The 11,862-nt window shown below is 44.7% G+C and overlaps 1 protein-coding gene across 1 annotated transcript; it reads left to right on the forward strand.

The window, feature by feature from the left end:
• The first annotated feature begins 88 nt into the window (after window positions 1-88).
• On the forward strand, window positions 89-10,712 carry LOC147081213 (ferritin heavy chain B-like). Its single transcript, XM_085980903.1, has 4 exons — window positions 89-94; window positions 8,553-8,699; window positions 9,461-9,586; window positions 10,421-10,712. Exons 1-4 carry the CDS (start codon window positions 89-91, stop codon window positions 10,565-10,567), a joined length of 426 nt encoding a protein of 141 aa, XP_085837029.1. The 3' UTR covers window positions 10,568-10,712.
• Window positions 10,713-11,862: the final 1,150 nt, after the last annotated feature.

Raw genomic sequence — 11,862 nt, forward strand, 5'->3', positions numbered from 1 at the left:
ACGAAGGGAGCCAAATCAGTTGGCAAGTAGGAAAAATTACCAAGGCAGTCCAGCTGTTTGTAAAAGTGAGCACTTCTGGTTCAGCAGGATGGAAGTTCAAGCTGTTAAGCCAAGGGAAAGACTATAGGATGAGTCACGCTAGAAATGTGAACCGGCTACACCACAGAGATGTTGTTCGGACCGAGTCAAGACCAGAGACTGAATCTGTGAACTGTTCCTGCAGAGACTGAATCTGTGAACTGTTTCCCGCAGAGACTATATCTGTGAATTGTTTTACATGAAGTTGATTATATGTTATGTTTAATGGGGAATAAGTATGTTGTAAGCTAAAAAGGGAGGATTGTAGTGTATGTACCCGTCTACCTTTCAGAGAACTATTGTATGTAACCGTTCACCTTTAAGAGAACTATTTTAGGTGTGGCACTACTTTGTTTGGCTTCTGTATACTGTAATACCGATGGTGACCACACCAGTATATAAGTGTTGTGTCAGGATTTATTGGGCAGATTCACCCTGACCTTCGAAAAGTAAAGTCCTGTTTTAAGTTACTCTTGGAGTCTGTGTATTAATTAACTAAACAACCCACAGACTTTACAACAACCACACCTGTACTCACCTTCTTTGACCAAACAAAAAGAATCAAAGTGTCAACAGATGCATCAAAAGATGGCCTAGGTGCGGTCTTGCTACAAGCAGAGGGTGAAGATTGGAAGCCTGTTGCCTATGCCTCCAGGTCTATGACTGATACTGAGTGTCGATACGCCCAGATTGAAAAGGAATGTCTAGGCTTGGTAGTTGGACTAGAAAAGTTTCATGGCTACATATATGGACTTCCCACCTTCACAGTTGAGACAGACCACAGCCCACTGGCTGCCGTCATGAAAAAGAACCTGAATGAGATGTCTCCAAGGATTCAACGACTCATGATGAAGCTGCAAAGATATGACTTTGAACTGATCTGCACACCAGGCAAATACATAGTGTTAGCAGATGCACTATCCCGAGCACCCACAATGAGTCATGTGAGCTCTACTGAAGAAGACGTGGATGTTCATGTGAGTATGGTCACTGCTGCGCTGCCCGTGTCAGACACAAAATCAAAGCAAATAGCAGAAGAAACAGTAAAAGATACAGTATTACAAACAGTAATAGAGAACATTCATCATGGTTAGCCAAAAGGTTCCTGTCCAAAATATTCTCACATAAGGTCAGAATTGAGTGTCGCAAGTGGACTATTACTAAAACAGAACAGAATAGTCATTCCACAGGCTCGACATCAAGACATGCTCAAAAGGATTCATGAGGGACACCTCGGAATTGAAAAATGCAAAAGGAGAGCAAGAAACACTGTTTATTGGCCTGGTATAAATAAGGACATTGAGAACATGATAGGCAAATGTGAGACATGTCAGAAACACCAAAACAAACAAGCAAAGGAACCAATGATAGTAGCTGACATACCAACAGCACCATGGCAAAAGGTTGGTATGGACCTTTTTCATTTAAATGGTAAAGACTATCTAATAGTGATTGACTACTATTCTAACTATCCTGAGATGGCGCTGCTCTCAAGCACCACAGCAAGCAGTGTCATAATGCATGTGAAATCCATCTTCGCCAGACATGGAATTCCCAGGATTGCCGTTAGCGACAATGGTCCGTGCTTCAACTGTAAGGAGTGGCAACAGTTTGCAGCACATTATGACTTTCAACACATCACATCCAGTCCTTTGTACGCTCAGTCGAATGGTAAGGCAGAGAAAGGTGTTCAAGTTCTCGAGCAGCTACTGAAGAAAGCGACAGAAAGCAAGTCTGATCCTTATCTCGCCCTGCTGAGCTACCGAGCCTCGCCTTTGGACTCTGGTTCTTCACCTGCTGAACTCCTAATGGGTCGCAAGTTGCGTACCATGCTACCCTGCTGTGCAAAAGAAAAGCAGAGTAAGGAACTGAGACAGAGACTTCAACTGTTAAAGCTGAAACAGAAATCATACTATGACAAGTCATCCAAAACTCTGAAACCATTGACAAGGGATGATGTTGTCAGGATTGAGGATCCAGATGCATGGAACAGGAAAGCTACAATTCTTGAGGAAGTAGGACCAAGGTCATACACTGTTAGAACTGAGGAAGGACATATTCTCAGGAGGAACCGCCGTTCCCTCCTAAAAACACAAGAGACTATCGAAGAGCAAATCGATGACAATGCCGCAACTGAATCTTGTCACTCACCACCAGAACAATCTAACACAAATACACATACAGGCTCTCATGAAAAAACAGCAGACTTACCTGTGCTGAGAAGATCCACACGTGAAGTGAAAAAGCCTGATAGACTTAATCTTTGAGTACAAAGAAAACGACATTGAAAATGTATTGACTGTTGAAGATGTTTATGTTGTTATTGATTGATATTGATTGATACTGATTTTGTTTAACCTCAAAGAAAGGGGGATGTAATGATCAGTAACCTGTCATTCTGGAATGATACACTAGGTGGTGCTGCATGTATATAAGAGTGGGCTACCCACAATGCACTAGGCCACCCACAAGGCAGCAGTCAAGATGGAGGCCTCTACAGATACTGTACCTAGTCCACATGTGCTCAATAAAGTGTCTAGCAAAAGCTAGCTGTTCTTATTACAAACGACTAGTTATTAATGAACATAACAGTTTTGTGGTCCTATTAAATGCCTGGTAGTTGGACCAGAGTTACAACAGGATAGGAACACAAACCGAAATACTGCAGATACTGAGGCATACCAAAGCAACAGCAGAGGAGAGAGGTAAAAAGTAATCAGAGTGTGACGTCACCAGGGAGCAGGTAAGTGATTGGTTGGTGAGTATTTCTTTTCAATACAAGCTTGACTTCTGTGGTGTTAAATTTCTAGGGTCTCTGGTGTAGTGGGGACAGTTGGTAAATAAAGCGCCCTAGAGTATACCTGTAACTGGGGTATTGATTAATTTTTTAGATTAATTAAAGGAGTAAGTCATGGCAGGAGAGTTCAGACCCGTGTTCTGCTCCTCTTGCTCCGTGTGGGAAATCAGGGACGCTGCCAGTATCCCTGACGACCATGCGCGCGGGAAATGCATCCAGCTGCAGCTACTTGTAGACCGCATTGCGGCGCTCGAGCTGCGGGTGGATGAATTTTGGAGCATGCGCGATGCTGAGAGGGTCATGGATAGCACATTTAGCGAGTTGTTCACGCCTCAGGGTAGGGCTGCACAGGGGGTGACCATCAGGCGGAGCAACAGAGGCAGGCAGGAAGTGCAGGGAACCCCTGCGGACATCCCCCTTTCAAACAAGTATACCAAGTTGGATACTGTTGAGGGGGATGACTCACCAGGGGAAGGCAGCAGCAGCCAGCTTCCTGGCACCAGGGACGCTTCTGCTGCTCAGAAAGGGAGGAAAAAGAGTGGGAGAGCAATAGTGGTAGGGGATTCTATCGTAAGGGGAACAGATAGGCATTTCTGTGGCCGCAAACGTGACTCCAGGATGGTTTGTTGCCTCCCTGGGGCCAGGGTCTGGGATGTCACTGAGCGGCTACAGGGCATTCTTAAGGGGGAGAGTGAGCAGGCAGAGGTCGTGGTCCACATTGGGACCAACGACATAGGAAGGAAGGGGGAGGAGGTCCTGCATCAAGAATTTAGGGAGCTAGGTAACAGATTAAAGAGCAGGACCTCGAAGGTTGTAATCTCTGGATTACTCCCAGTGCCACATGCTAGTAAGTATAGGAATGGGAGGATAGAGCAGATGAATGCATGGCTAAAGAGTTGGTGTAGGGGGGAGGGTTTTACTTTCCTGGATCTCTGGGCCTGCTTCTGGGAAAGGTGGGACTTGTACAAGTCAGACGGGTTGCACCTGAACCAGAGCGGGACAAATATCCTTGCGGGGAGGTTTGCTAGCACTGTTGGGGGGGGTTTAAACTAACTTGGCAGGGGGATGGGATACAGAGGGGAGCTGAAATAGGGGGTGATGTGCTGCCAATTATAGAGAAAAAAGCAAGTCAGCTTGGTAGACAGGGCAAATATATGAGGGCAAGGCTGGATGGCATCTATTTTAATGCAAGGAGTCTTGCAAATAAGGTGGATGAACTGAAGGTGTTGATAAACACATGGGAGTATGATATTGTTGCTATCACGGAGACATGGTTGAGGGAGGGGCAAGACTGGCAGCTCAATATTCCGGGGTACAGAATCTTCAGGCGAGACAGAGGGGGAGGTATAAGAGGAGGGGGTGTCGCAATATTAGTTAAGGAGTCAATTACCTGATATATTAGCAGGTTCCTCTAATGAGGCCATATGGGTGGAGCTTAAAAACAAAAAGGGGGCAAGCACTTTGCTGGGAGTGTACTATAGGCCTCCAAACAGTCAGGGGGAGATAGAGGAACAGATATGTAGGCAAATCTCAGAGAAATGTGCAAATAATAGGGTAATAATAATGGGGGATTTCAACTTCCCCAATATTAACTGGGATAGTCAGAGTGTGAAAGGCTCAGAGGGTGTAGAATTCTTAACGTGGATCCAGGAGATCTTTATGAGCCAGCATGTAGAAAGTCCTACAAGAGAGGGGGCGGTACTGGACCTAATTCTACGGAATGTGGCCGGCCAAGTGGAAAAAGTGCTAGTAGGTGAGCACTTTGGTGATAGTGACCATAATATGGTAAGATTTAAGGTGGTCATGGAAAAGGACAGGGATGGGCCGGAAATAAAGGTTCTAAATTGGGGGAAGGCCGATTGTAATAGGATAAGGCAGGATCTGGCCAAAATGGACTGGGATCAGCTACTTGTAGGAAAATCCGCATCGGAGCAATGGGAGGCTTTCAGAAGGGAGATTGAGATCATACAATGGCAACATGTTCCCGTAAAGGTCAAGAGTGGTTCCAAAAACCACAGGGAACCTTGGATGTCAGGGGATATACGAGAATGGATTAGGGAAAAAAGGAGGGCTTTTGGTAGATACAAAAGGCTAAAGACGGAGGAAGCCCTGGAGGAGTGCAAAAAGTGCAGGGGGATACTTAAAAAAGAAAGTAGGAGATCAAGGAGGGGCCATGAAATAACACTGGCGAGCAAAATAAAGGAAAATCCTAAGATGTTTTATAAGTATATTAAGGGTAAGAGGATAACTAGGGAAAAAATAGGGCCCATTAGGGACAAAAGTGGCAATCTGTGTGTGGAGCCGGAAGATGTAGCAGGGGTTCTAAATGAATTTTTTGCATCTGTTTTCACGATGGAGAAGGACGATGTAGACATAGAAATAGGGCGGGGGGAATGTGATATGCTCGAACATATTAACATCGAGAGGGAGGAGGTATTGGCGGTTTTAGCTGGCCTAAAAATGGATAAATCCCCAGGCCCGAATGAAACGTATCCCAGGTTGCTGGGTGAGGCAAAGGAAGAGATTGCGGGGGCTCTAACACATATATTCAGGACCTCTCTGGCCACAGGGGATGTGCCAGAGGACTGGAGAACCGCTAATGTAGTACCATTATTCAAGAAGTGTAGTAGGGAAAAACCGGGGAACTACAGGCCAGTGAGCCTAACATCAGTGGTAGGAAAATTCATGGAAAAAATTCTGAGGGACAAAATTTGTCTCCACTTGGAGAGGCAAGGATTAATCAGGGATAGTCAACATGGCTTTGTCAAGGGAAGATCATGTCTGACTAATTTGATTGAATTTTTTGAGGGGATGACTAGGTGTGTGGATGAGGGCAACGCAGTGGATGTGGTATAGATGGATTTCAGTAAGGCCTTCGATAAAGTCCCGCACAGGAGACTGGTCAAGAAGGTAAGAGCCCATGGAATCCAGGGTGCCTTGGCACATTGGATACAAAACTGGCTTAGTGGCAGAAGGCAGAGGGTGATGGTCGAAGGTTGTTTTTGTGACTGGAAGCCTGTGGCCAGTGGGGTACCACAGGGATCGGTGCTGGGTCCCTTGCTGTTAGTGGTCTACATTAATGACTTGGATATGAATGTAAAGGGTATGATCAGTAAGTTCGCGGATGATACAAAAATTGGTAGGGTGGTAAATAGCGAGGAGGGTAGCCTCAGTCTGCAGGACGATATAGATGGGTTGGTCAGATGGGCGGAACAGTGGCAAATGGAATTTAACACGGAAAAGTGCAAGGTGATGCACTTTGGGGGGACTAACAAGGCAAGGGAATACACAATGAATGGAAAGACCCTAGGCAAGACGGAGGGTCAGAGGGATCTGGGTGTGCGAGTACACAGATCCCTGAAGGCGGCGGAACAGGTGGATAATGTGGTAAAAAAGGCATATGGGATACTTGCCTTCATTAGCCGAGGCATTGAATATAAGAGCAAGGAGGTTATGATGGAGCTGTATAAAACACTGGTTAGGCCACAGCTGGAATACTGTGTGCAGTTGTGGTCGCCACACTACAGGAAGGATGTGATCGCGTTAGAGAGGGTGCAGAGGAGGTTCACCAGGATGTTACCAGGGCTGGAGCACTTCAGCTATGAAGAGAGACTGGGCAGATTGGGTTTGTTTTCCTTGGAGCAGAGGAGGCTGAGGGGGGACATGATTGAGGTGTACAAAATGATGAGGGGCATAGATAGGATGGATGCTGAGGAGCTTTTTCCCTTAGTAGAGGGGTCAATAACTAGGGGGCATAGATTCAAGGTAAAGGGCGGGAGGTTTAGAGGGGATTTGAGAAAGAACTTTTTCACCCAGAGGGTGGTTGGAGTCTGGAACTCACTGCCTGAAAGGGTTGTGGAGGCAGAAACCCTCACAACATTTAAGAAGCATTTGGATGAGCACTTGAAATGCCATAGCATACAAGGCTACGGAACAAATGCTGGAATATGGGATTAGATTAGACAGGGCTTGATGGCCGGCGCGGACACGATGGGCCGAGGGCCTCTATCCGTGCTGTATTACTCTATGACTCTATGATACTGGAAATCTCAAAGAAAAACAGAAAACGCTGGAGACACTCAGCAGGTCAGGCAGCATCGGTCGAGAAAACACGAGACACTTGACCTTTCTGGTATAAAACCATTCCTCAAAACAGACCCGGGGTTTGCAGGAGATGAGGAAACAGTGCAAACTAACCACAGGACTTTACAGCTCTTAAATTTCATGGGGATAAAAGTCCACATCGCACTTTACAGTGACGGAGCAACAGATTCTGTCTGAAGCTCCCCACTGATCCACTTTCCATTTCCCCAACTCGTTGTGGGCTGCTTTGCAGATCCACTGCAGACTGACTGGTGTAGGTCAGTCTCTTTCAATCTATTGTGGTCAACATTGTGAACCTTGGTATCACGGACTCATTCTGGAGCCACCGAGATGCCCATCAATTCTCCGAGAGACGGGTTAACTTAGAGCCGGCTGTGCTCGACACCATCTGTAGGGTGGAATTTCATCGAGCTCTTTGAGATATGTTGTGAAACTCTGATTCTGAGAACAGAGACGCTTTCAAATTCAGTTTGAGGAAAGTCAAAGAAACCAACAGCAATGACATCACAGAATAATCATCCAAACCTCTGTATTCCAAAGCTCTGATTGGCTCTGGGTATCACACACCGCCCCCTCTCCTTTGTTAATTGGTGCCTGGATTGATGGAAGATCCTGACTGGCTCACAGGGATTGTCAATCATCATTGATCATGCCAGACCCTGTTGAAATGCAGGAGCTTGTGAGGGTAGAGGTTAGGTTGTTACTACAGTGGAGTTTGAGCTCAGTGCTTTGCAACAGGAAGAGTTAAGATGGCCTCCCAAGTGCGTCAGAACTATCACAAGGACTGTGAGGATGCTGTCAACAAGCAGATCAACATGGAGCTCTATTCCTCCTATGTTTATCTCTCCATGGTGAGTTTTGTATTTTTGGGGTCCTATTTCAAAATTAAGGCTGTTATTTTATTCTAAGCAGGTAGAATTTCTCTAGGTCAATGAATGGGCTTTCGAGGGTCTCTCTATAGCCCTCCCCAGTCTTAATCCAGTGAATGCTCTTAAGACAGTGATCTTGCAGAAGGACTCTTTCCTGCTCTGTAATAGCTCTGTCCTATTCTGATGTGTTTATATTTGAAACTAACTCCAGGGTTTCATCAAGTTTGTAATGGAGGGTTCATCTTGAAGATTCACTAAAACTAGTCAACTTCCAACTTGGATGGCAACAATTAGATTGAATTGGGTGACTAGTTAGTGAAACATTGGCTGGTTCTGGCCAGTTTTTATCCCCCTCTAATTGAGTGAATCCTGTTAGTCTTTCTCACCTGAGGATGGTGTTAAACTATTTAATTTTAAAGATTTGGCTCTTTTCCTTCTCTGCTTTTAGACTTTCATCTGGGAACAAAAGAAGATACCACAGATATTTTGACCAAGTGTAGTTGAGAGCTTTATTCCAAAAAGCATTAAAGCTCGCTAATATTTTCTAGTAACATAACCTCCTATTCTGTTGAGCTACTTCAATGAGGAGCTTCCAACATATTCAAAAAGGATTTGGAAAGTATTGGTGTTGCTACCATTTGAGTTGGCCATGGATCAGATCTAGATTTCAATTGTCTCTTTTCCATTTTTCTCTCTACCTGCAGTCGTATTACTTTGACCGGGATGATGTTGCCCTGCGTCACTTTGCCGAGTTCTTCAAGGAGCAGTCACATGAGGAACGTGAGCATGCTGAGAAACTGCTGAAATTCCAGAATATGCGTGGGGGGCGTGTTGTCCTGGAGGATGTCAAGGTTAGATTCAGCAAACTTTGAAGAATTGCCATGGTTTTGTGAAAAGTAGGCTAGTTACCTCATACTAGATTATCTGAGTCATGGAAGTTGTTCCAAGAGGAGGCTCAATGATTGTTGTATGCATGGATTTTCAGAAGGCAGGAGATTGCTGGCAGAAATTGGAAGTGCATTAGAAGCAACCTTGTGACCCCAATAAAACTGGGTGGAGTAGGAGGCAGTTGGTATAAAATAGACCACTGGATGGTGACTAGTGCATATGATCTAAATGTGCAAATAGTGATCTGCTGAGCTAGGGTCTATAGTGAGCTCCAGGGCAAAATTGGAGACTGGCTAGGGGGTTGACTGGAAGGAAGTGGTTGATGTTCACATCAGATGTAAGAGTGTAGGGATTTGGGGTGTGTCCCAGTACAGATGTCATTTAGAAGCTAGCTTGCAGAGACAAAAGGCTGATTGAAAGGTGGGCTTCATGTTCTGGCATAGAATAGAAAGCAAGGAAGTGTTACTGCAATTACTGCTAGATAGACCTCATTTGGAATATTGTGCTCCATTTTAGGTGATCTCACTTTAGAGCCTATAGTGCTGTGATTTCAAGTCAAATAACTCATTCCAAAGAGAATTCTTGATGAACTGTCTGGTTAAAATCCTGGCTTAGAATATCAAGAATGACATTGAGTTGTGATCTGACTAACTCCTGAAATGTTCAAGTCTGTTAACTAATTTCTTCCAATGTTACTCTATACCCCACCCCTACAAACTCTCAGAAACCAGAGCAGGATGAGTGGAGCAATGGCCTAGTGGTGATGCAGAGAGCTCTGCAGCTGGAGAAGGATGTCAACCAGAGTCTGTTGGATCTACACCAACTCTCCACTGGGAACACTGACCCTCATGTAAGTTCCTAATGTCTCATTTAAAGAAAGATTTGCATATCTACAGTGCCTTCCTTGTCGTCGGTGTCCAAAAACAATACAGCCAATTCAGTACTTCTTGAAGTGTCATTATTGTAATGTTTGCAACATGGCAGTCAATCTGCACACCAAGATCCTGCTGCAGAAATGAGAGAAATCACCAGATAGTCTGTTTTATTAAGTTGGTTAGTGATAAATATTGGCCAGGACACTGACATTCCAGTTTGTTTTCTTTGAAATAGTACCATGTGGGCAGACAAGACCTTGTGTACTGTTTTATCCAAAAGACAATACCTCTGACATTGCAGCTCTCCCTCAGTACTGCAGTGAAGTGTTGGTTTTCACTCAATTCTCTGAAATGGGACAACCCAGGGCCTTCTGACTGGCAGTGGTACCAGTAAGCCATGGCTGACACTTGCCATGTTTTGGGTGAGTTGAAGGCTATCTGGGGAGCTTAATCTGATCACTGATCTTTAGCAATATCTCCATGCCCAATAGCTTTCTGATGATCTTTCACAAAAGACTTCAACATCAGGATCTCACTGAGATGAGGCCAGTGCATAAAGCAGATTGAAATTGGGACACCAAAGGATAAGTTGTAACTGAAGGGGGTTCTGCTTTCCAATTTTAAATTGGTAAATGCATTACTCCTGGAGTAAATCTAATCTGACGTCCAATCCACCTATTTCTCTGCAGCACTTGTACCAGTTACCCCATCCAGTAGAAGATAAAGGACCATCTCCATGGGCGGTGAAGCTCAGAAGGCCTTTGATGATGTCTCCTCTGAGCTAATTGTGCTTTGTTTTTCACTTCCAGTTGTGTGACTTCCTGGAGACCCACTACTTGGATGAGCAAGTGAAGATGATCAAGAAGCTTGGAGATCACATCACCAACTTGAAGAGACTGGGAGCCCCTGAGAATGGCATGGGAGAGTACCTGTTTGACAAGCACAGCCTGAGTTGAATGGGATTCTTGAACCATTAGTTCTATACAGGTTGGAAATGAAGTGTGACCAACTTCTGGTGGTGAATACTTTGGTTGTCATTATTTCCCAGTTTTCTCATCTAACTGTCACAGTACATGGAAATAAAGGTTATTCATCATTGAACTGGTTTGTCTTTGTTTAATTAAATAGCTGATCTGGTTAAGATCCCACTGCACAATACACAGCTGTGTAATAGGATCCAAGTTAAAAATACAGAAGTCACTCCCAGGATGGCTGTGCCCACATCTTCAAATCATCACTGGAGAGGATTCTAATGGTTTTCTGAGCTCTCGGTAACAGTTCCTGCTGAAAAGGGTTTTTTATAACATCTGCCAGCAAACAGTCATTAAGCTGTGGTGGTTTAAAACAAAGAAATGGGCAAGGATGAAGGGGGTTGAATTAGTGCTGACAGTAGTGACTCTTGAGAAGGGAGAGTACATGCCTGGTGTCTTGCTTCAGACTTTTACCTGTAAAGGTGGGGGAATGATCTGCTATTGAGCTGTCTTTACATTTGACTGATGGCACAAGTCACGCACTAGATTGCCAAAGCTGTGTGACATGTGTACACAGTACAGCGTTGGCCATCTTAGAAACTTCCATTTGGGCAGGATCATTTCTGTTTATCATTCTCTTTCTTTCCCAGGTTACTTTCTTTTTCTAGCCCCACTGACGGCAATACTTGATGTCTGGGATTAAGTAAAGCACTAGTCTGAATCGAGCAGTAGTGTGTCCTACGGGGAGTTTGTTGGTGTTGGGTAAAGTGAAGCTAAATCAGTAATCATGTCGGAGTCACTGGAAATAGAGTGCGAGACTTTCATAGCAGCAAAGAAAAACACGTGTTAGCTTTATTAACTCTCCGCATGGACTGAGGGACTCGGCCTCGTCGCAGGGCTATGACATCGACACACAATCGACGACTCTTAAAGGGACCTTGCTCCGATAACCCAACCAAGTTCCGTACATAACGTGGAGCGATAACATTGCCTATACATAGTGAATTGTGTTACTGTCCTTATGTGGTCTCTGCCACAATCATATCAATCCTATTCAAGCCAATGATTTTTCTACCAAAAACTTACTTACTTTCTATTGCAGCAGCATTGTTGTAGGTGTAACATTTGCATACTGAATTATCATTGGCCCGCAGGCATCGAAGCAATACCTATTGTATTCACGTGATCACATGTTGCGTTGTCATTGGCCTGCAGGCATCTGTAAGGACTGCTATTGTTCAGAAGACCCAGGGGTCCGAACTCCATCTTGTCCAAACGGT

This window comes from Somniosus microcephalus, unplaced genomic scaffold, assembly GCF_052327205.1.
Source record: "Somniosus microcephalus isolate GS21.2 unplaced genomic scaffold, FLI_Smic_1.0 scaffold672, whole genome shotgun sequence".
NCBI classification, from domain to species: Eukaryota; Metazoa; Chordata; class Chondrichthyes; order Squaliformes; family Somniosidae; genus Somniosus; species Somniosus microcephalus.

Coding starts and splice junctions, on each gene's coding strand:
- LOC147081213 (XM_085980903.1), top strand. Junction 8,700..9,460: donor TTGTCCTGGAGGATGTCAAG/GTTAGATTCAGC, acceptor ACAAACTCTCAG/AAACCAGAGCAGGATGAGTG. Junction 9,587..10,420: donor CTGGGAACACTGACCCTCAT/GTAAGTTCCTAA, acceptor TTTCACTTCCAG/TTGTGTGACTTCCTGGAGAC.